This window comes from Ranitomeya imitator, chromosome 4 (genome assembly GCF_032444005.1).
Source record: "Ranitomeya imitator isolate aRanImi1 chromosome 4, aRanImi1.pri, whole genome shotgun sequence".
In the NCBI taxonomy this organism is placed as follows: domain Eukaryota; kingdom Metazoa; phylum Chordata; class Amphibia; order Anura; family Dendrobatidae; genus Ranitomeya; species Ranitomeya imitator.
The window spans coordinates 567,278,607-567,303,067 of NC_091285.1; the positions used below are offsets into that span (position 1 = coordinate 567,278,607).

General features: G+C 44.5%; 1 protein-coding gene across 2 annotated transcripts in view; it reads right to left on the reverse strand.

Moving 5' to 3' along the window:
• IGF1R (insulin like growth factor 1 receptor) overlaps positions 1–24,461 on the reverse strand; it is a 202,734-nt gene that overhangs the window by 37,808 nt on the left and 140,465 nt on the right. For both annotated transcript variants that reach the window (XM_069766284.1, XM_069766285.1), the window contains exons 5-13: positions 21,411–21,555; positions 13,267–13,481; positions 12,423–12,549; positions 8,877–9,115; positions 8,327–8,494; positions 7,457–7,664; positions 4,495–4,781; positions 1,972–2,108; positions 1,366–1,528 (exon numbers count right to left, since the gene is read on the reverse strand). In XM_069766284.1, coding sequence (XP_069622385.1) covers positions 1,366–1,528; positions 1,972–2,108; positions 4,495–4,781; positions 7,457–7,664; positions 8,327–8,494; positions 8,877–9,115; positions 12,423–12,549; positions 13,267–13,481; positions 21,411–21,555 — 1,689 coding nt within the window. The remainder of the gene's footprint in view (positions 1–1,365; positions 1,529–1,971; positions 2,109–4,494; positions 4,782–7,456; positions 7,665–8,326; positions 8,495–8,876; positions 9,116–12,422; positions 12,550–13,266; positions 13,482–21,410; positions 21,556–24,461) is intronic.

Genomic DNA, 24,461 nt, shown 5'->3' on the forward strand with positions numbered 1-24,461 from the left:
CTATAAAGGATGTATGTGGGGAGTGTATGCAGATCTATAAAGGATGTATGTGGGAAGTGTATGTAGATCTATAAAGGATGTATGTGGGGACTGTATGCAGATGTATAAAGGATGTATGTGGGGAGTGTATGCAGATGTATAAAGGATGTATGTGGGGACTGTATGCAGATCTATAAAGGATGTATGTGGGGAGTGTATGCAGATGTATAAAGGATGTATGTGGGGACTGTATGCAGATCTATAAAGGATGTATGTGGGGAGTGTATGCAGATCTATAAAGGATGTATGTGGGAAGTGTATGTAGATCTATAAAGGATGTATGTGGGGAGTGTATGCAGATCTATAAAGGATGATTGTGGGGACTGTATGCAGATGTATAAAGGATGTATGTGGGGAGTGTATGCAGATCTATAAAGGATGTATGTGGGGAGTGTATGCAGATCTATAAAGGATGTATGTGGGGAGTGTATGCAGATCTATAAAGGATGTATGTGGGAAGTGTATGCAGATGTATAAAGGATGTATGTGGGGAGTGTATGCAGATCTATAAAGGATGTATGTGGGGAGTGTATGCAGATCTATAAAGGATGTATGTGGGGAGTGTATGCAGATCTATAAAGGATGTATGTGGGGACTGTATGCAGATCTATAAAGGATGTATGTGGGGAGTGTATGCAGATCTATAAAGGATGTATGTGGGGATTGTATGCAGATCTATAAAGGATGTATGTGGGGACTGTATGCAGATGTATAAAGGATGTATGTGGGGACTGTATGCAGATCTATAAAGGATGTATGTGGGGAGTGTATGCAGATCTATAAAGGATGTATGTGGGGAGTGTATGCAGATCTATAAAGGATGTATGTGGGGAGTGTATGCAGATCTATAAAGGATGTATGTGGGGAGTGTATGTAGATCCAGGGACTCCTCACTATAAAATAGAGGTGATATTCCGGATTATGAACTGACCGGTCCATATAATGTAGCAAGAGAGCAGACGGCAGTGCTAAGTTCTCACAGTGCCTTGCCTCATGAACCTTAAGCCCAGAGAGCAGTACGTGACCATCGTCGGAGGAGTGAAGCTTTCCTTCATACTTCACTAATTGGGATTCATTTCCGCACCTAAGTGCAGCATGCTGTGCAGACAAGAGTGTCTACTGCTGTGGTTTTTAGGGGAAGACATAATTGCTTGTTGTGTTAGAACTTGTGGAGCAGATATTGTTTTTGGCAGATAAAGAGGTACCAGTGGTGAGGACCATGCCACAGACCGTCTGTCGGGAATGCGGTGACCTGCTTTTTTTTAAAATGATGTATAGGATATAAAAAAAAATGTGCACCTTTGATTTTCTATTTGCTGCACTCACCTCTATCCTTCACATAGAAGGACACCACCTCTGTCCAGGAACCATTTCCAGAGAGCGATATGGCGCGCACCTGTGCCGTATAGTTGCCAGCATTTAGTCTAGTAATTTTGGCACCTCCCATCTTGCTGTAGTCATGTCTGGAGACACATTCACTACCGGGAGGCTGCAGAGGACAAGAGACATGAGAATAACTGTGGTCATTCTAATCAGGAAAAGTAAGGACAAAAAAGACCTGAAAGACTAAAGCTGAAGGCAGAACTCTGATCTATAAAGGAGAATGACTTGTGCTCCCTCCATTTCTTTATTCATGGCTAGAGACAAAAGACAACTGCTGACCCAGCAGACGACGCTTCACATAAATCAGCTTATACAACATTAATGTAAAACTGATACGCCGACAAAAGATGCACGGCAGATTTATCGAAAATTGGTTGGTCATGCTATTCACAGGATCAGAATCCATTACAATCTCACTCAATCACTGATTACATGCTACACGGCTACAGGCCAAAGTACTCGAGGGCCATGGAGAAAAGGACTTCTGTTCAGGCTGGGAGGTCTCCGATGACTTCTCTTGGTCTACCACTATAATTATGTGCATCTTACCTCCCCCTGCAGTTTGTAATCAATCTCATACATCAGGACCAGTCCATTGGGATTAGGGGGCTCCGGCCACTTCAGGACAATTGCATTTTCATCATATTCTTCAGAGATGACGGGCCCAGGTATGTTGTCAGCACCAACTAAATCACAAAGGCAAGATCAGTGCATGTACATATAGTCATCATCACTTACCCTAATTGTTTTACATTTTACGTATTGCTACTTTACAATGGAATCAGGGGGAAGAAAACAAAAAGGATCAGCCACTGGAAATCCAAAAGGAAGGAGAGCTCACGCCGCCCCTACACGTTAGACTATCAAGATGTTGACAGGTTTGGCCAACAGTAATGTGTATTATTATTATTTATTATTATAGCGCCATTTATTCCATGGCGCTTTACATGTGAGGAGGGGTATATATAATAAAAAAAAAGTACAATAATCTTGAAAAATACAAGTCACAACTGGTACAGGAGGAGAGAGGACCCTGCCCACGAAGGCTCACAATCTACAAGGGATGGGTGAGAATACAGTGGGCGAGGGCAGAGCTGGTCCTGCAGTTGTTTGGTCGATCAGTGGTTACTGCAGGTTGTAGGCTTGCCGGAAGAGGTAGGTCTTCAGGTTCTTTTTGAAGGTTTCGATGGTAGGTGGGAGTCTGATATGTTGTGGTAGAGGGTCTGGGTTCCAGAGTAGGGGTGATGCGCGGGAGAAATCTTGTATGCGATTGTGGGAAGAGGAGATAAGAGGGGAGTAGAGAAGGAGGTCCTGTGAGGATCGGAGGTTGCGGGTAGGTAAGTACCGGGAGACGAGGTCACAGATGTATGGAGGAGATAGGTTGTGGATGGCTTTGTATGTCGTGGTTAGGCTTTTGTACTGGAGTCTCTGGGTAATGGGGAGCCAGTGAAGGGATTGACAGAGGGGAGAGGCCCAGGAATAGCGGGGGGACAGGTGGACTAGTCGGGCAGCTGAGTTTAGAATAGATTGAAGGGGTGCGAGAGTGTTCGATGGGAGGCCACAGAGCAGGAGGTTACAGTAGTCGAGGCGGGAGATGATGAGGGCATGGACTAGGGTTTTTGAAGATTCTTGGTTTAGGAATGTACGGATCCGTGAAATATTTTTGAGTTCAGTTGAAGGCGGCAGGAAGTGGAAAGGGCTTGGATATGCGGTTTGAAGGAGAGATCAGTGTCAAGGATTACCCCGAGACAGCGAGCTTGTGGGACTGGGGAGAGTGGGCAGCCATTTACTGTAATGGATAGGTTCGTTGGGGGGGTCGCGTGAGATGGGTGAAAGACAATGAATTCTGTTTTGTCCATGTTAAGTTTTAGAAATCTAGCGGAGAAGACGGATGAAATAGCGGACAGACATTGAGGGATTCTGGTTAGTAGGGAGGTGATATCTGGTCCAGAGATGTAGATCTGTGTGTCATCAGCATAGAGATGATAATGAAAATCGTGAGATTCTATGAGCTGTCCCAGGCAAAAAGTGTAAATGGAGAAGAGCAGGGGCCCTAGGACTGAACCTTGCGGGACTCCGACAGATAGGGGGCGAGGTGAGGAGGTGGTGTGTGAGTGGGAGACGCTGAAAGTTCGGTCAGTTAGGTATGATGAGATCCAGGAAAGGGCCAAGTCTGTGATGCCAAGGGATGAGAGGGTCTGTTGTAATAGAGAGATTACAGTAGTAGTGTATGGGAGACCCCAACAGATTATTGGCAAGGTAGTTAAGGATATGACATGTCTGATTCATACAGCCAATAGTTTTGTTCTCTAGACATAAGCAACCGCCAGAAGTTGTCTGGCAGTGACTCTTTCAGAGAACAGAGGAGAACTTAGCAAAACGAGTGCTACTGTATATGGGGAGTCAGGGGAGATAGCCATTGGTCAGACGACAATACCATTGTTAGACTGTTGTACAATATTGATAATTTTATTGTAATGTGTATGGAGGCCTTAAGTTATTGTCAGACTTCTGTCAGCGGCTAATTTTGCAGAACAAAGATTATTTTATCCTAATATGACCTGTCAAGGTAGAAAGAAGAAGTCTCCATGCACATTAGAGGAGTAGCTGATTGTACAGGATCGGTGGGCTCAGCCAAGTTTATTCTAATGTGAACGAGGGTCTTTACTATGGAAAAAAAATAAAATAAAGCGTAAACCACTAATACTGCGAAAAATCAGGAGATGTGTACAATCCTGCTCAACCCAAGTGACCATCAGGATCACAGGCCAAGGCCGGACAATACGGCTGGGTAACTTATTAGTGGCATCCATTGTGTCATTACTAAGGGTTTTAGCGCAATTATAACATATCCAGTAATTTGTCCGACACACTGGTTCATTCTCTCTGGCAGGGAATCTGGTTGTGGACAGGACTGCGGTGCGTGACGACAATGTGTACAGCACTGCAAAACAGGTTGGTGCTACACAAACAAAGGAAAGAATCGCTAAATACAAGAACGTCCTAACTGTGTGCAGACGTTTATTCTAGTGTGAAGAGCGATCTACATGTTAGCATTTTCCGAGTACTAACCTGCAGGCATGGTCCTGGCAAACACAAAGTTGGAGGCGCTGCAGCCCAGCCTTTCTGCCTCGTGGTTGCAGCTGTGGATATCGATACGGTACAGGGTAAAGGGCATCAGGTTTGAGATAACAGTTCTCTGGTATCTGTGGTCCACCTTTGTCTCAAAGAACGGATACTCCATCTCCTTAGGCTCAGAGTCCGATGTGTTAGAGAGGTCTTGTGTGGTGGCATTTCGGCCATAGGCAGCCAATGTTGCATTACCAACAGCAAACACGTCACGACGTCTGCGATCAGGCCTGCAAACATTAAAACAGAATTATATGAGGAAGGAGCCCATTCATCGTCCACTAATGGAAAAATTATTATTTTTTTTTTTAACCATTTTCTAGCTGACCAAGATAGAAACAGATTTTGTTTCACAATAGAATGACTTGGTGGCCGTGGGATCATAACACCAGAGATTTTTTAGGGTAAGAAATGTTTGTTTGGCGATTCATATCTAAATGGGATTTGTAAAAATGCTGTAACAAGTGCAGTTAGATGAAAGGAAGAACACGTGAACATGCAGTAAGTGCCCAGATCTGACCAGTCACCAACCACGGGTACAAGCAGCATTGACTAGATGCACAATGTCCTACAGTTACCGCACACCACGTTGGTGCAAGAGCTGGAGTATATAAATGGCCGGTGTTGATGTAATGAGTCATTTGACATTTCTTGGACACATTCACTGTGTGTACACATCAGGTACACGGAGACCATAGTGAAATGTGGCTCGGAGGTACGGCCAGCTCCTGCGCGGCTTACAAAAGCAGGGCAAATGAGGCTGCTGCGTCTACTCACATTGTCTTCTACATCTGCAGGCAAGCCATGGCAGGATGAAGCCCTGACATCCACCACACATATTCATCACAGCGCCGCCGTGTAGGTTTTACGCACTCCACAAACACACAAGGACCCCTCCCCGAAATTGGGCAGGAAATGTGATCCAGTATTAGCAGACACTGTGTCGAGTGATGCATTAACTTCGTCTGGGTTTCAGAAAGGTTCACTCACTGCTTCCAAACACCGTGCACCCAGCTGCCATTCACAGGCTGGACTCGAAGGGTCAAGCTGAACATAACAAGGTATCAGGTTCAAAGCATTCTGCGTATGTGACCAATTTTGCTTTAAAAAAGCCTCCACCTTCGTAAAAACAGTCGGGTGAAGCCCATTGTGGCAAGGACACGAATGTATCAGGTCATACAGATGTAAATGCTGCGTGCAAACCAATTACTTGTTCTCACTAGAAAATACATATATTCATAGTAATGAAAAGGTATTCAACTCTAATATACTTTCTGAAGCAAGTTCTCATGGTTTTCAAGATCGCTGCTTGCCCTGATTAAACAGGAACCTTCATTGATTACTTTCATGGAATGGTCATATGGTTCTCTGATACCTGGGCACTTACTAGGATCAGTCATCCACGTGTGGCCACCACATGGCCAAGACAGATTGTTATCTGTAGCCGGAAGTATAAAAAGAAATAAAAGAAAAGAAGGTTCTCATTGCATGAAGGCAAACAGAGAACACACAGTGTACTGACAAAAAGAACGCCCCTTTAAGAGGATAGTCGGTGAGCGTATCAGTATTGAAGGTCATGGTCACTTCAGATGTGCAATGTGGTGTGTCAATGATGGCCATATATCCCGTCACTGCAATTCTGGGTGTATTAGTAGCATATCTGGCTGTACATACCAATCACATGGCCACATTTATATACAGCGAGTGTAGATAATATAGGACCATACAGGCAGGACGCGCCATACTACAGCCCACTGCACAGAACATTTCCGATCCAATATGATCTGTTATACTGGATTACTTCTTGTGCAAAAAAAAAGGTGAACAAGAAAAAAAGGGGGGGGGGGGGGAGGGGGATGTTATCTTCTAGGAGAACAATAGGAATCCGGAGCTTGTTGTTTTCCACCATCTCCCTTCAGACAAGGTTTTCCTCCCTGGGCTGCCTGGACTTGTCAGGTAGGATTAGACACAATCCCACTTCACATTCCTCCTACAGCAGCCCTGCACTTCTGTCCTCTTGTGAAACATTACGCCAGTTAGGCCATCATGGCGAATATCTGGGTAAGACCCCCACAGAAGTCCTTTCCTATAGGACGGCTCACCTATTCCATATTGCACCTCCATGGAGGGCCGCTGTACATTGGGGCTTACTAAAAGGGAGACCTATGCTACAAAACAAATTTATACTCGCCTTAAGCAATAATTACATTTGTAGAAGTTTTTTTTATTTTTAATTTTCTCACATAAAACCTACTGTAAAATAGAACACTAATGAGAATTAGTCAGTGGATGTTATTTATTTTTTTTATATACAAAACACATCCAAGATTAATTTTACATTCCCTGATGAATCATTTTGAGTATAGGGGATAGTAAATGGGCTTATTATCTAGACACCACCTTTCATTATAGCCTATTACGGCACATGGATAGCAGTGGGGGCGAGGGGGGCTCTCTTCCGAGGGACATGCCTATGGGCCACTAACGCATTACATGGATACCTCGTGTCCTGATCACTGACTGTAAAGACAATGCTTATGTAAACGTGTAACGGTCTGTTCTTAATCTTTGGTCCCGTGGCTGGACAACTGGGATCAGGAGGGAAGGGCTAACTGTTTTGGGGTGAACGGGATCATGCATTGTGCTTGGGCATATCTCCCTTTTCCAATTCCCCCATTCTACTTGCTAGACATTGGTCTTTCATCAGTATTAATTATGTAACTATAGAAAGCTGCATTTTTCCCTGTGGCTGGCTGAGCAGGGTACAGGAGCAAGAAGCTTTCCATGGGAAAGTCAGCTATTTCCTAAAGGTCTCCGGAAACAGAGGCTACACAGAGTGTGAAGGGTTATTTTATAGTGCAGATGTATGATGTGTCATTTCATAGTCACAGTCCGAGTGAACTACCTTGGTACAAAGATGAAGTTGTGCAGGAAGTTCTCAAACACCTTTCTGTACTCCGCTTCATCCTTTTCGGCTTTCTTCTCCGCCTCCGTTTTAGGACACGCACAGCAAGTTCCCTTTTCTTGCCCGTCACCTGATTCTTGCTTGGTTGGCTCATTTTCCTCCTCCATGTCGATGGTCCCATTAGCATATTTACGACTAGGGACCTTATCTGAAATGGGGAAACCCGTTAGAACCAATAAAATAGTGAAGACACAAACTTCTGCTCAATGTATAGACGTTCCAAATCTGAAGAGACTACAGAAAAAAAGAGGCAACAACCAAAAGTGGAAAAGTACAAAAAAGTTACTGTAAAGAAATGTGAGAAAAATCCGGGTGTCCGGTCTTAGGTTACAAGTCTACAGTCACAGGAGACATGTGAATCCTCACGCCGTGCGCAATGCAAGGATTTGCCAGCAGCGGGTGGTCAAGGTTCTGCATGTACGTGATTTGCTTATTTACGGCCACATTTCGACTAGACGTGTCCAGTCTCGCTCACCACATTTGCCTTTAGCGAGGCAGCACATGTCTAGTCCGCAAGTGACCAAATTGCATATTTGCGGTCACACAACTGCCGCCAGCACCAGAGAATCCTCACAGTGTGCACGCCATGAAGATTCATAAGCCTGCAGTCACCAAGAATGACCGCAGACTTGTACGCTAAGGTCGGACAACTACATTAACATCTGTGACCAGGAAACCACCCAGCAATCGTTCATGAACATGTTAAAATGAAAGGAAGATATTTCAGTATAGTAACTAGGGAATCTGGAACTGTAGTAACAGGGTACACAGAACGCTCCAACCACCGTGCCCCCAGATGAGAAGACCCACCTTTAGTGCAGTAGTTGTCTTGGTACAGATAGCTGTCCTGAGGCTGCTGCTGCCAGCGCACAATGTAGTAGGAGAGGTTGCCATTTGGCAGAGAGGGTGGCTTCCACCTCACTATCAGCTGAGAGGAGGAATTTGAGGCAGAGATGACATCCAGAGGTATGGAGGGCACTACGGAAGAAAGCAGCCACGTTACTGGATAACAAAAACGCTTCATTTCAAGACGTCTTTTTAAGAATTCAATGTGGTAAAAAGAAGAAAACCATAAAAGGCCGTCCAGTAGGTAAACCAGCTGCTTGTCGGTGCACGATCTTCAGAGGATGGAGAATCAGATCTGTAGGTGCGCAACATTTCAGAGTTCATTCATTTTAAGGGGACAGACCACCCCTTGAATGACTTAATCACACTCTCCTATGAACTTTGTTTTTTTTAGACAGAAAAGTACAATGTAACCAGCAGAGTTTGCTTTGCCTTGAAGGATGAAGTAAGATAGACAATTTTTGAGCGCAAGTTGGAAAACTGTAAAATATAGCAGAATATGTCCTCCAATTACCTGAAGCATTTGTACGAATGTAAACAATTTTGCTCTTGGCTCCATGAATCTGATGGTTTTCTAGCAGGGTCAAGGTGAGGGCTTTTACGAAGATTGCATAGGAAGTCCAAGGCTTGAGGCCCTGCAGCAGAATCCCTGGGTTCTGATCCTTATTTGCTGGAAGGTCCACATCCACCATGTTCCAGCTGTTGGACCCACATGCATCCTGACCATCATATTCTGTCACATTAGGAACGGGGCTGACATTAGAAAAGAGAAGGTTACATAACGTGAGCAATACTTTTTATCCATCTGTAACAATGTGACCATTAGGAATACAAGTCTACATGTCATTACTGCTGCTGCTTGTCCTTCACTGCATCTATAACGAGGACCTGATGTAGTTGTTGGTAGTTGCAGGCCTGCATAGCTTTAAATAGTTTTATCACTTTTTACTTTTAGATGACAGAACATAGGGTTTATTCTTGCTGCCAGTTTACAGGTAGTAAGAATGACCAAACTGAAGATGAAATTATTGCCAAAATCCAGTTATACCTTGCAACACAGTGCGGTACCTATCCCCAAGTCCTCCTTCACAATACTTGACTTGCTAACGTCTGTGTGAGGTAGTTCTCAGCCCAAACCTAAATGATCTACCCTTCAAAGACCCAAAAAGCTTGGGGGGGGGGGGGTACAGCTCTACCAGTTTTTTTTTTCTTTATTACATAGCAGGCCACCTAAAGGCACCAAGTAGTTGGAGGACAGGTTCCCAACTTCCAAATTTACAGAGCCACTTGGCAGAAGCGGCAGGCACAAGCTGTCTACTACGATTTTTGGAGCTTGCTAAACCTGACATTGCCAAAATGTTGCCTATGCTCAAGATGGCGCAGTTAGTCTGGAGACAGGTGAGACGAGTGTCAAATTTGACTCATACTCTAGCGCAGGGGTGTCAAACTGCATTCCTCGAGGGCCTCAAACCATGCGTGTTTTCAAGATTTCCTTAGCATTGCAAAAGTTGCTGGAATCATTCTCTGCAGGTGATTAAATTATCACCTGTGCAATGCAAGGAAATACTGAAAACACGACCCGTTTGCAGCCCTCGAGGAATGCAGTTTGACACCCCTCGTCTAGCGGACAAACCTTGCTTTCCATGATTGGCATCTCCACTTTCTTCTCAGGAGCACCTAAAAGGTCCTTTTACTTGGCAACCTTTATGACCAGAACATACGGTTCTTTCGATGAGTTGAGACATAAGTATGATGTGCCGAGAACGCAATTTGTTTTTTTTTTTGTTTTTTTGTTTTTTTAGATATCTTCAATTAATGTACAGTCTCCAATCACAAAGTACAGTGGTAACCATATCTACCTTCCCCTTTGTTAGGTATTCTTAAATGGCAAGGTCTCATATCAGCCCTGTACACATACATGCTATCACTAGGCATTGGTTTTACTTCACTGAAGAAGACAGACAAGTGGGAGCTGCTTATTCCCACTATTAATGGGGAGGACCTTGAGGAGATCTTGGAATCCCCCTGTTATGTCTCCTCTTCAGTGAACATTAAATGACTCAATTATAAATTGTTCTCCAAGCCTATCGAACCTCACCAAGGTTGTACTGAATGGGTAGATTACCCTCTGCGGAACGTTTGAGGTGTAAGGGTACCGTCACACTATACGATTTACCTACGATCACGACCAGCGATACGACCTGGCCGTGATCGTAGGTAAATCGTAGTGTGGTCGCTGGGGAGCTGTCACACAGACAGCTCTCCATCGACCAACGATGCCGAGGTCCCTGGGTAACCAGGGTAAACATTGGGTTACTAAGCGCAGGGCCGCGCTTAGTAACCTGATGTTTACCCTGGTTACAAGCGTAAAACTAAAAAAAACAAACAGCACATACTTACATTCTGGTGTCCGTCAGGTCCCTTGCCGTCTGCTTCCCGCACTCACTGAGTGCCGGCCGTAAAGTGAAAGCACAGCCGCTGTGCTGTGCTTTCACTTTACGGCCGGCAGTCACAGTGCGGGAAGCAGACGGCAAGGGACCTGACGGACACCAGAATGTAAGTATGTGCTGTTTTTTTTTTTTTAGTTTTACGCTTGTAACCAGGGTAAACATCGGGTTACTAAGCGCGGCCCTGCGCTTAGTAACCCGATGTTTACCCTGGTTACAAGCGAACGCATCGCTGGATCGCATCGCTAGATCGGTGTCACACACACCGATCTAGCGATGACAGCGGGAGATCCAGCGATGAAAGAAAGTTCTAAACGATCTGCTACGACGTACGATTCTCAGCAGGATCCCTGATCGCTGCTGCGTGTCAGACACAGTGATATCGTAACGATATCGCTGGAACGTCACGAATCGTACCGTCGTAGCGATCGAAATGGTATAGTGTGACGGTACCCTAACACCTTAAACACAAATTTCTGGCACAAGGATTGGGCTTCTCCAAGCATGCTCTCCTTCTGGCAGAGTGTAGTTATCTTCCTGGCTTCTTCACCAGTCTTGTGCTACTAGATCCTAAAATATGTTTATTTGGGCTATAGAGTCATCATACCAGAATCTTCCAGATTACAGAAACTTTATTGATCGCTACAAGATGGATGGGTAATTCTCCCCCAACGATAAGGTTGGGGTTGGGGGCGATTCCGTAAACGCAATAAACACATGAGAAAACAGTATCGTAATAGAAGATGTGCTCAGAAGTTTGATACGGTATGGGATGTGTGGAACCGATGGGTACGGTCTTCCACAAATGCGGTATTATTTATATTATCACTTAAAGGTTTTGGAGACGTAGGTGGGATTCTTACAGTGGGCAGCAAAAGGTTATTATAATTATTATGGCTATTCTAGTTTTTGCGAGATCTGAACAGTTTAATTTCTGAACTTGTACTTCAGGTTCGATAACAGCAGAGTAATGTGTGGATAGTTTCTATGTTCCTTCAACACAAATTAGCTTTGCTAATATCCAACTAAGCAATGATCTGTGTACTTGAGCAACAACTTATACATAAAAAAAAAAAAAGGATATTCACTATATTGCTGTATTAGTGTAAACAACGTCTCACCAAAAAAACTAATACCATAAAAATAATTTATATTAAATTGCTTTTAAAAATAATCCCTGTGTAGGGGCATTTGTATATACTAGGGATTTGCTAGGGAGATAAGGGCGAGCCGCCGATGAGTGGGGGCGCCACATTGCGTCCAAGAGGGTGCCAACCTCCGCAGACAGGTAGGGTTCAGGTAGGGATTATAAGGGTGTAACAGGGATACCCATCCCCCAGCCCACCTGTGAGTGTTGTCTAGTATAGTGGATTAATTATTGCTTGGTGTGGTTTGTTTTTAGGTCAACGCCTTATACATACCTTTTGAAGAACAATGCATATTGCTGTACTTTAGTTTCCTACTTCTGAATAAGTCTTTTGGAATACATGTATTATTGCCGTGTAACAGTTTATTAAAACAAATAAAAAATTACCAAACCGATGCAGTGTCTTTAAGAAAAATGTGACATTTTGGAAACTGGCAGCTAAAAGTTTGAGGACTTAAGGACTTACGCTTCTTTGTAGTAGACGGTGAAGCTGATGAGGTCTCTATAATCCGGAGGCTTGTAACGCTGCCACGTCAATAGTATTTTGTTCTTCGTTGTGCTGTTATATATGAAGTTCAGAGTAAAGGTCTCACCTGTGGAAATAAGTGAAACTCATGTACTTCGGCACAATTAGATTAACCAGTTTTCTACGTAGAACTCCACCTAAGATGGGCTAATGTAACCAGCCAGATAAGGCACATAACATAGGCTGTGCACGGTCCAGGAGCAGAGTCCTTGTCAGGAAGGCTACTTTCACATATCAAGCATCAAGCACAATCCGGCGAGTTAAAAAAAATAAATAAATAAAAAAAAAATCCTATTTTTTCCGCCGGATCCGTTTTTCCCCATAGAGTTGCATTAGCGCCGGATTGTTGCATCTGTTTTTTTGCCGGATCCATCCATTTCCGGCGGACGGACACAACGTCCAGAGGAACGTTTTTTCAGTCCGGCAGAAAACCGCACAGTGACTGAACCGGCCAAAAACGTATAAAATGCAAGAACAAAAAGCAACTATCCATAACACAGTGTTGATTCAAAATGCATCAAACTGCTGTGTGTGAACGTAGCCATAAACCATGTCCATTTACTAATCACAAAGCCGTGATCTTGGCAAATCACAACACAAGAAAGTTACCATGTGTCCTAATACTGAACTACTGCACTCTCAAAAGAATAACACATCATCTTGAGAAGTATCACCCTGGAGATAACTGGGGGTAATGAACCGTCCCGTAGCCCCATAGCCCCCATTTCCTTATCCAGGTGCAGCTCTGGTTTTGTGTACGTTTTACATAAAACTGGTTACTTACAAGGAGCCATATCTCCATTATTCCTGGGGTTGATGTCCGACTCGGTCTGCCTTCCTCTGGTTCCTGTCGCATTTTCCATATCATAGATCTCTTTTAGACAAAGCCTGGGGTTAAACGCAAAATGCATCTTGCCTAGTTTGATGGTGAGGTTGTGCTTCTTCCAGTCCCATAGCTGCTGAAGATTATTGTTGTCCAATACATAAAATGAATAAGATCTGGGAGACACAGGAAAAAAAAGGAAATAATTGAGAATATAATCAAGGAAAACCGTATAGAAAATCCCCTAAAGAATCTACCTAGAAACATGTTTGTTTTTTTTGTTTTTTTTAAGGCTGAGCTCATATTAAAAGTCTTCATCACAGAGAGAAAGAAGGAACAGCACTACATGCTGCTCTATGCTGTCAGATTGGCGGACCCCACTATAGGGCACACTGCAAGTCAATGATGTCTGTTGGGCACCAATGTGGTTCATCATGTGATGGTTTCGACATTCCACCATTTCTGTGTTTTTGATCCAATAACAGAGCAGAAAATCGTAAATGATAACATGTGCTCTCAGCCTTACTACATGCACAGACACAAAAATGTGACTGCGGCTCAGAACCAGCAGCATTGCACCTTGTACTCTGCATGTCAATCACTTATACTTAGAAGTGTTTGTTGGGTTTTTGTTTTTTTACACACACATGGTACACCAAAACACAGACATATCAACATCGCCCACATCTGAATGAGGCTGAAAGCAAACCTTATTAGGGAAGTTATCATCTATACTTCTAGGACCCCCACCGGCCACAAGACCTGGACTCAAAAACAAAGAAAAACTGAGCTTTAATCTCTGGCACGACTAAGGCTTCTTTCACACTTCCGTCGGCACTGGGCCGTCACGAAGCGTCGACGCGACGTACCGACGGAAGTGTTTTCTTTCACACTTCCGTCTGCGTTGCCCAGCAGGAAAGATCGTGAGAGCGAGATTTCCTGCCGGGCATGCGCATTGTGAAACACTGGATGCAACGTACGGAAAAACGTTCCCTTCAACGTCTATCTGAGACGACGGTCCGCCAAAACCCAACGCATCCAGTGCACGACGGATGCGACGTGTGGCCATACGTCGCGATCTGTCGGCAATACAAGTCCATGGGGAAAAAAAACGCATCCTGCGTGCAAATTTGCAGGATGCGTTTTTTTTTTTTGTGTTTTTTTTTTTTTTTTTTTACAAAAATGAAGCATTGTGATGGATCCAAATAAACGGAAATGTGAAAGTAGCCTAAGACCATAAAAGCAGTGTAGAGGTGTCGGCAGATGGACCTGTCCCATGGGTAGGTGATGACATGTCCAGTTAGGAATAACGCTTAGCGAGAGCCAATTTTTACAATTCTGACCACTGTCACTCGGCGGTTATAGCTCTGGAACACTTCAACGCATCCCACTGATTCGGACATTGTCTTTTCGTGACATGTTGTACTTCATGTTGGTGGTCAAATTTCTTCGATACGACATGCGTTTATTTATGAAATAATTCAGCACTCAGAGAATTGGTAGATCTGCAGATAAAACCGTTTTTAAACAAAACTACATCAAGCTGCCCAGTAAGTGATATATCACTGGAATCAGGGTCTCTTTCTCTACATCATGCTGCTCTCAGATGGGGTTGCAAAAACCTGATGACAGATTCCCTAGAAGTTTCCTCTAAATTAGAGGCTGATCTCAAAATTGGGACCCCACTAATCAGAACTAGGCTCTGGCTTATAGAGACGAGTCTTAAACGTAGGACTTCCTTCAATGTGCAGCATAAGCCAGGGAAAGCTGAAAAACTACAGAATGTGCCAACATATATATTTTTGTGCTTTTACCCACAAAAATATATATCTCCAGAGATTTTCATACACCCACATATTTGTCCTTGTTCTCCTCTTTCCTTTCAGCTGAAATGGTGAGAGTCAGGAGAGCTGGGACAGAAGTTTGTCTTGGCTGAGGCAAGTGTGAGAAAGCTTCTCATGAAAGCTCCAAGTTCCGATTAGTTAGACTTTTAACCTGTGTGAACGTGCCGGATACTCTAAAAATAAAGCAGGTTCACAACACAGACAACTATGCCACCAAAACCCATATGGGCTTGTGATGACCGAGGAGAGAAAGAACATTGTGCTCGGTGGGAGCAACGTGTTCGCATTTCAGCGAACGATTGTTAAATGCTGCGTACTGAAAAGTTATAAGGATGTGCAAATAATCTGATCAAAATTCTCACTTTCCCTTCTTTCAGGATCTCTGCCCAGAGGGAACCTTCAATGTTTAGCTCCAGGAACCTTTATTTACGTCATTTTTCTTGTTAGTATATAAAGATATAATATATAATTTTATTTTTTTGCATTTTTTATTTTTAGAAAATTTTGACACATCATCAGTCAATATCCACATTAAATTTTGTAGGACCGGTGTCAGTGGGTATATAGTCTGAGTTGCTTTAAAAGAGGATGTCCAGGCTTGGGATGAAAGTCTGCAGTCACTAAGTGACTTCCTCGCAGCGTGTGCACTGCATACTGTTAGGATTCTCCGGTGCTGCAACTATGTAATTCGCACTCCGACGAGACATGTGCTGACTTGATCAACGCAAGTGAATTGAAAGAGGCCACACATCTAGCTGGCACGTGACCGCATGTAAGCAAATCGCCGCTGACATCAAAGAATCCCGACAGCGTTTGATGTGCAGACTGATCGAATAACTGCACACTGTCATCCAAAACCTGGAAAATCCCTCTTAGGCTTCTTTCACACTTCAGTTGTTTGGCGTCAGTCTGCTCCAACATAGTGACGGATCGACGGATCCGTCACAATTGTTGAGAAAACGGTTCTAACGGATCCGTTTTTTTGACGGATCCGTTACTTGGGGGTTGTCTGGGGAAAGTATCTACTTTTTGGAGCATGCGCAATTGAAAAAGCGGATGGTCGCGACGGATCCGTCGCCCATAGGCGGCCATTCTATGGAATGGCGGAGGTGACGGATTCGTCATGAACCACCATTCCAGCGCAGACAAAAAACGTTATAATGTCCGTCAATGTCTAGATGACGTCCGCCAAACCTCGACGGATCCGTCACATGGCGGATGGAACGGACGACCATCCGCCACAATCCGTCGCTAACGTATGTCTAGGGGAAAATAGCGGATCCACCCAAAAAAATGGCGGATCCGCTATTTGAGGAAAATGGCGGATTCAAACTGACGCCAAAAGACTGAAGTGTGAAAGAGGCCTAACCTAAATTTCAGCAATACGCTAGACCATCCTGATAATCAAAACCAAATGCAAACAAGTGACAAGAGCCTTACCTAACAGCACGCAACAAGAAAAGCAAGGAGGCACGAGAAGGGAAAAAAAACACATATGAAAATCTAAGGCTATGTGCACACGTACAGGATTTCTTGCAGAAATTTCCTGAGCAAAACCGGACATTTTCTGCAAGAAATCCACATGCGTTTTTTTTGCATTTTTGACGCGCTTTTGCACATTTTTTTCTAAACCTTCCCAATTAAAAAAAAAAACGCATCATGTGCACAAAAACTGCGGAATGCATTCTAAATGATGGGATGCATAATGTATGCGTATTTTGTGTGTTTTTATAGCGAAAAACGTGAAAAGAAATGCAAAAAATCCACAACGTGTGCACACAGCCTAAAGCTGGATTTGTAGCAAAATCATTAAACAAAACACCAGGAAAAAAACATTACTAACATAATAGAACAGGAAGACTAGTAAAATAATCATTCCACTGAGATCCACACTTGGGAATGTATTTTGCAAGTTGGGTAGATTTTAGTAATGATACATTCTTTAGGTAAATTTAATAAATATCTTAAAACATTAAAATAAGCAGCGTTCAAAAAACATCAGGATGCCAGGAATTCACACATCTTGAAGTCTTAGGTTATGTGCACACAGTGCATTTTTGTGGATTTTTTTTCCTAGCAGAAATTGGACAAAACCGCTATGGAATTCTTATGCAAGCTTATTCAATGACAAATCTGCAGTGTTGTGCACATGATCAGTAAATTTCCGTGCATATTTGCAGTGCGTTTTTTTCCTGGAGTCAGTCACATCTGCAGCAAAAACGCAGGTATAAAAATGTTTGCGTATTTGCTGAGTTTTTGTTTTGCGTTTTTACCGTCTTCCTATGGTGTTTCCCACGCTGTCATCTGTGTGACAGCATGGGAGACACCGGCAGGGTGGTTCACATCTGCGATAACGCAACCGCCGGCAAGACCGTCGGTCAGAGCACTGCAGGCTCATGCTGACAGATGTCAAGGTGACCCTGCAGCTGTGACTGAGACCTGCTGGTGTGGGCTGATGAGACTACTGCTCCCATCGGGCTGTGTCTGCTGTCATTGATAACAGTGACAGCAGGCGCCGCTGATGGGAGAAGTAGTCTCATCTGCCGGCGCCTGTGCTCACAGTTAAAAAGAAAAAAAAAATAAGAAAAGTAAAATTACATGCATATTCAAATAAAAATCCATTATACTCACCTAACACCAAATCCCTGACGCCCTCGTCTCTTAGAAATAATGTAAAGTAATAAACCAACATATCACTGTAGAAGCTACAAATTGTTATATCCAAAATTAGAAGTAAAGCGCATATTTATTGGACCATATATTCACTGTAGTCCAGGGAATCGAGAGTGTCCCATGGCGATCTCAAGTGTCATCGGGAGATATGACCGCCCTACCGGGCCGCCGAACTAACAGTGATAGGAGGTAATCGCTCCCGCAGTGTATAACTGAGCTGCCGTGGGAGTTCATCAGCTCCGATGCTCTCACTTATGCCACCGCTGCGTGAGAACTTTCCCTTTCCCATGCAGCAGTGGTGCCACAAGGGAAGATCACCAGAGTTGATCAGCTGATGAACTCCGGTGAACTCGCTCATGGCAGCACAGTGATACACTGACAGGAGGTAATCGCTCCCGCAGTGTATCGCAGGCTGACTGCTCTGAAAGTGATCAGGATTGTCGTGGGACATTCAGACAGGTGTGGTTTAGTGTGGTTTATTACCGTATATACTCGAGTATAAGCCGACCCGAGTATAAGCCGACCCCCCTAATTTTGCCACAAAAAACTGGGAAAACTTATTGACTCGAGTATAAGCCTAGGGTAGAAATGCAGCATTTACCGGTGAATTTCAAAAATAAAAATAGATCATTATTTCCCCATAGCTGTGCCATATAGTGCTCTGCACCGTTCATATTTCCCCATAGGTGTGAACCATATAGTGCTCTGCACCGTTCATTATGCCCCCTAGCTGTGCCATATACGGTGCTCTGCACCGTTCATTGTGCCCCATAGATGTGCCATATACGGTGCTCTGCACCGTTCACTGTGCCCCATAGCTGTGCCATATACGGTGCTCTGCACCGTTCACTGTGCCCCATAGCTGTGCTGTGCCATATACGGTGCTCTGCACCGTTCACTGTGCCCCATAGCTGTGCTGTGCCATATACGGTGCTCTGCACCGTTCACTGTGCCCCATACATAGCTGTGCTGTGCCATATACGGTGCTCTGCACCGTTCACTGTGCCCTATAGCTGTGCTGTGCCATATACGGTGCTCTGCACCGTTCACTGTGCCCCATAGCTGTGCTGTGCCATATACGGTGCTCTGCACCGTTCACTGTGCCCCATAGCTGTGCTGTGCCATATACGGTGCTCTGCACCGTTCACTGTGCCCCATAGCTGTGCTGTGCCATATACGGTGCTCTGCACCGTTCACTGTGCCCCCCCTAGCTGTGCCATATACGGTGCTCTGCACCGTTCACTGTGCCCCATAGCTGTGCTGTGCCATATACGGTGCTCTGCACCGTTCACTGTGCCCCATAGCTGTGCTGTGCCATATACGGTGCTCTGCACCGTTCACTGTGCCCCATAGCTGTGCTGTGCCATATACGGTGCTCTGCACCGTTCACTGTGCCCCCCCTAGCTGTGCCATATACGGTGCTCTGCACCGTTCACTGTGCCCCATAGCTGTGCTGTGCCATATACGGTGCTCTGCACCGTTCACTGTGCCCCATAGCTGTGCTGTGCCATATACGGTGCTCTGCACCGTTCACTGTGCCCCATAGCTGTGCTGTGCCATATACGGTGCTCTGCACCGTTCACTGTGCCCCATAGATGTTCCACATAAATTTGTGCCGCCGCTGCCGCAATAAAGAAAAAAAAACACGTACTCACCTCCCTTGATTGCAGCTCCCGGCGTCTCGTTCCGGCGCCTCCATCTTCCCGGCGTCTCTGCTCTGACTGATCAGGCAGAGGGCGCCGCGCACACTGTATGCGTCATCGCGCCCTCTGCCTGATCAGTCAGAGAGCAGAGACGCCGGGAAGATGGAGGCGCCGGCCGGGAAGATGGATCGGCGCCCGGCGGCTGGAACGAGGACAGGTGAATATAACATACTCACCTAGTCCTGGCGATCCTCGCGCTGTCCCCTCCTGTCTTCGGTGCCGCAGCTTCTTTCTCTATCAGCGGTCACCGGCACCGCTGATTAGAGAAATGAATAGGCGGCTCCGCCCCTATGGGAGGTGGAGCCGCTTATTCATTTCTGTAATGAGCGGTCCCACGTGACCGCTGAAGAGGGGAAGACGCTGCAGCACAGAAGACGGGGAGGAAGGCAGGGACAGCGCGAGGATCGCTGGGACTAGGTAAGTATACCTCAGCGCCCTCACCCCCTCACCCGCCGACCCCACCGCTACCGTGACTCGAGTATAAGCCGAGGGGGGCACTTTCAGCCCAAAAATTTGGGCTGGAAATCTCGGCTTATACTCGAGTATATACGGTATTTTATTTTTGTTGGTGAACTAGGCGTTTGGCGAGTATGGTTTAATTAAGATTATTAAAGGAGTGTGTGTCATTATTTCAAATAGAGTTCTTTATTCTGGGTGTCTGTGTTATTATATATTAACACTATGGGGTTAGTAATGGATAGGTGTCTTATAGACGCCTCTCCATTACTGACCTATAGGCTTGATGTTACCTCACAATACAAAGGTGACATCAACCCCACAAATATTACCCCACTTGCCACAACTACAAAGTGTGAGAATTGGCGCATCTTATAGATGCGCCCTTTCTGGGGTGGCTGAGACCTGATGATTTTAGTCTGGGAGGGGGCTAATATCCATGGCCCCTTCCTAGGCAATTAATATCAGCCCGCAGCTGTCTGCCTAGTCTTTGCTGGTTAGATTTCATAGGGGGAACCTATGTCAATTTTTTTCTGGGGTCCCCCTGTAAACTAGTCAGTAAAGTCTAAGCAAACAGCTGTGAGCTGATATTAATAGCCTGAGAACCTTTATGGCTATTGGCTCCTTCCCAGAAAATTATCAGCCCTCAGCTTTCCCTCTGCTGGTTATTAAAATTACGCGGGAGCCCACACAATTTTTTCTTCTTTTTTTTTTTTTTTTTTACATTAACAGCATCTGTCTGGTTACAGCCTATGTAGGTTTGTTCGGTTAACACTCCTACATAGGCTGATGACAATGTGTGTGTTTATGTTTACTTATCGGCTTAGTAATGAGGGTATCGGGCTGACACCTTTTCATTACTTGGCCTACAGCTAGGTGTCAATGACAGCTGCTGACACCAAGCCCCAATACTGCATCAGCATGAAATAGGTTGTGTTGAACCAAGAAATTACATCAAAACAACTTTTTTTTTAAAATATATTTATTTAGCACAAAAAACATTCATTGCTGTAAAAAAAGCATTAAAAAAACTCAAGTTTTTTCTGCAGCGTTTTCCTGCCAAGAGATGCAGGAACCTTGCAGAAATTTCAGCAAGCAAATACTCAACGTGCACACAGCCTTACTCGGGAAGGTCAGAAACTGCATGAGAAAGGTTTCCCAGAGACTAAAATTCACTACATAATCCTTAAACACGAGTCCCTGCTTCTCATGCCTGGCTTTTTGTGGAAGAAAACAGGTTTACTCTGTGTCAAAGTGAAAAAGATGAACTAGAAAACTAGTGAGATCTGTCCAAACATTGGCATTCCAGGGCTCCGAAAATGAAGCAGAGTTTCTCCTTGTGCCTGCACATGGGGCCCACGAAGGTTTTACTGTCCTATAACAGTTTGGAAGAAGTGCACTAAACGGGTTTCTCAAATGAGTCACTCACCCATCTGTCTGGTTCTCTCCATTGATGTAACGCAGGCTTTTCAAAAAAGAGAGCGACACCAACGCGTGGGAGTGGCGGATTTTCACATATCCAGTCACAGTCTCGATCAGGCCCAAGAAATTCTCCAGCTCTGCAGCAATGTTTTCTAAAATCAAGCATAGACAGACAGACACCAACATGAACATATGGCTTCTCAATCTATTAAAGGGAATCTGTGACCCAGCTTTCGCTTCCCCATTTCAGAGCAGAATGATGTAGGGGAAGAGACCCTGATTCCAGCAATGTGTCACTTACTGGGCTGCTTGCTTTGCTCTTGTTAAAATCAGCTTTAGCCGCTGCATCTCTGCTAGTCTTCTCAATTATGAGATCCGCCAGCCCACTCATGGTATTGATTCACAGCTTTCAATCAGTGGTGAGGACAGCTGAAGCTCATGAATATGGAGGACTACATTGCTGCGGGTTTGCTAGTCCTCTCAGTGATCGTTTTGCACTTATGATAAAATCACTGTTTTATCAGCTGGAGATGAAGCTCAGGCACTGAAATCGTTGGAATCATGGTCTCTGCCTCTTCATTATGCTGCTCTAAGATGGGGTCACAGTCTCATCAAACACTAACTAAAGAATATTATCTGAGCAAAACTATTTTGCCTGCATATTGCCGTTACTGTGGACTAATTGCAACATATCCCACGGTACTTTATGCAGCTCACACGTCACTTCAGGTCTCTTTAGAGTACGCTTGCTTCGCCGTTTTAGAAAATCTAACAGAAGCGAAGAGAATGACGAACACCTCTCCCTTTACACCGGCCACAGGATCAGATGACCCCTATTTTGGAGAGAGGTGCAAGTCTCCGAGATGGGACGTAACCCATCAGAATGTTATGGGATATGCCATAAAAGGAATGAGATAATGTGCATTACAGCAGTTAAGTATGGCCGCAATCTATGCTTTGGTGGAAACCTAACAGGATATACAACAAGGACTTCAACATATACTGGAAAGATGTATATACTTAGGTTACATGCTACAAGGCTGAAGATATGACAGACTGGAGAACCTGTCACTAAGGCGCTCGCCCATTAGATGAAGGGTAACGAAGACCTGGCTCCTAAGAGCTCGTATGGGCACAGCTTCTCATTCCTTAAAATCGGAACAACATGCGGAAAAATGAGTGTGGGATTCATGGTGTGTCGGAGACCTGACAGGTACGGCTCCCATTCAGAACCAGGTCATGGATCCGCCGAGGTTCCATAGAAGACTCCCGTGGATGCCAGGAACCAGTCCTGCGCTTTCCTCTCCTGGCACCAGTAGCATCACTGGGTGCACCAGTTATCAGCGCTCCCTCCGAACCTCACATCTGCCAACACTACATCTGTATTCTGATGGAACTTTGTAACTGAGCGGCCAAATAACAGGCTGACTGTCCGCCAAAAGGTAACTGGCTAAATGAGGTGCGATAAAGGTGCAGGAACAAGGCGGCCTTTGTTTAATAGGCGATTAGCAATGTCCACCAAATAGAAAACATCTGCTGATGTTCCCAGTTATGGCAACACTTTGTTGCTGCCCTGATAGTGGGAGGAAATGGTAGCGAGTCCTACACAAACTCTACACACAAAGTAAAATAATGGATATTATTTCATCCCTGTGCTACATCCAATTTCCATCCGTGTTTGTCCAGGTCTCTTTTTACCATCTTTGTGGCACCCACTTTTCTCGTGTGCAGAAGTTGGCGTCTTAAAAGTCTCTCCTCCTTTTAAAACAGTACAAATGGTGTTTAATAAATGCACTGGGATGACACAGATGGTATTTTTTTTTACTTGAATATTCAATTGAATGGGCTTGTTTTTACACTAATCAGATCAATAATTGACATTTCTCCAGTTATAATTTTCAATCGGACGACAAAAAAATAAAAACTAAAGGTGTGAACATGACCATAGAGTATAAAGGGTACGTCTACTAAGACCACGTATAGCGCACGTCTGTGCTACACGGATGGGACGCAGCTTCTGGGAAGTAACCTAAAGTCCCATGAATGGAGGGAGAGACACGGGAAGTTCATGTCCGCACGGCCGGCATGTGGAGATTATGGTGCTGACACCGAGCTGGCTCACAGCTGTGCCGGGGACGGGGTCCAAAGTCATCACTGGACACTAGCTGTTCCCGCAGGTGTGAGATCCTACGGCTTTGTTATTCTGTGTGTCACAGCCAGCACACTGCAGCTGCCACCTGGGACCGAGCCCTGGACCCACACGGAAACACCGACACCAAGAACGTGCCCCCGTAGGGCGACAGAGCGCGGCTCCCCGAAGACGGCACTACCCGTGCGGGGGAGACCCGTAACCAAAGGGGAATACTGCTGCAAACACTCAGATCTAGGGTAAACGGGCATCTAGTTTTTCTGATCTATGGGATGGTAATATGGAAGTCATTTTTCATTTTAGTTGAGACACAAAATATTAACCCCTTAGAACAAAATAATGTACATGAGCGCTGGGTGCTGTCCACGTGTGGAGATGGACTGAGCCCTCGCCACACACAGTATATGCCGGCTGGGTTACATAGCGAGAATCTGACTAACAGCAGCAGCCGGAGATCTATTAAGCCGGAGAGCTATTAACCATTTGGATGCTGTGATCAGAGAAAAAAAAATCTAGAAATTTGATTCACAGTTTTCTTCCCCAATTAAAAATAAAGAAAACCAAAATATATCAGGCATCATGAAAGTCTGATCTTTACAAATATTAATTTATAAAATCAACTCATACAGAAAGTCATAAAAAGAAATATATACACACACACACCTACTGTATATATACTACAACAAGTATATCTTGTTAGGTTTTGTTTTTTGCCATCGTCTGATACCAGTAATTTTTTTGTAAACTGAACTGTGTGAATGTGTTTTTTCACATGACAAACTGATTGTTTTATGGATACTAATTTGAGGTAGATACGACATTTTGATGATTTTCACTGCATATTGGAGGCAGGTATGGCGACTTTTACTGAAAGAGTTAATCCGTTTTATATTTTGAAAGAAAGGACTT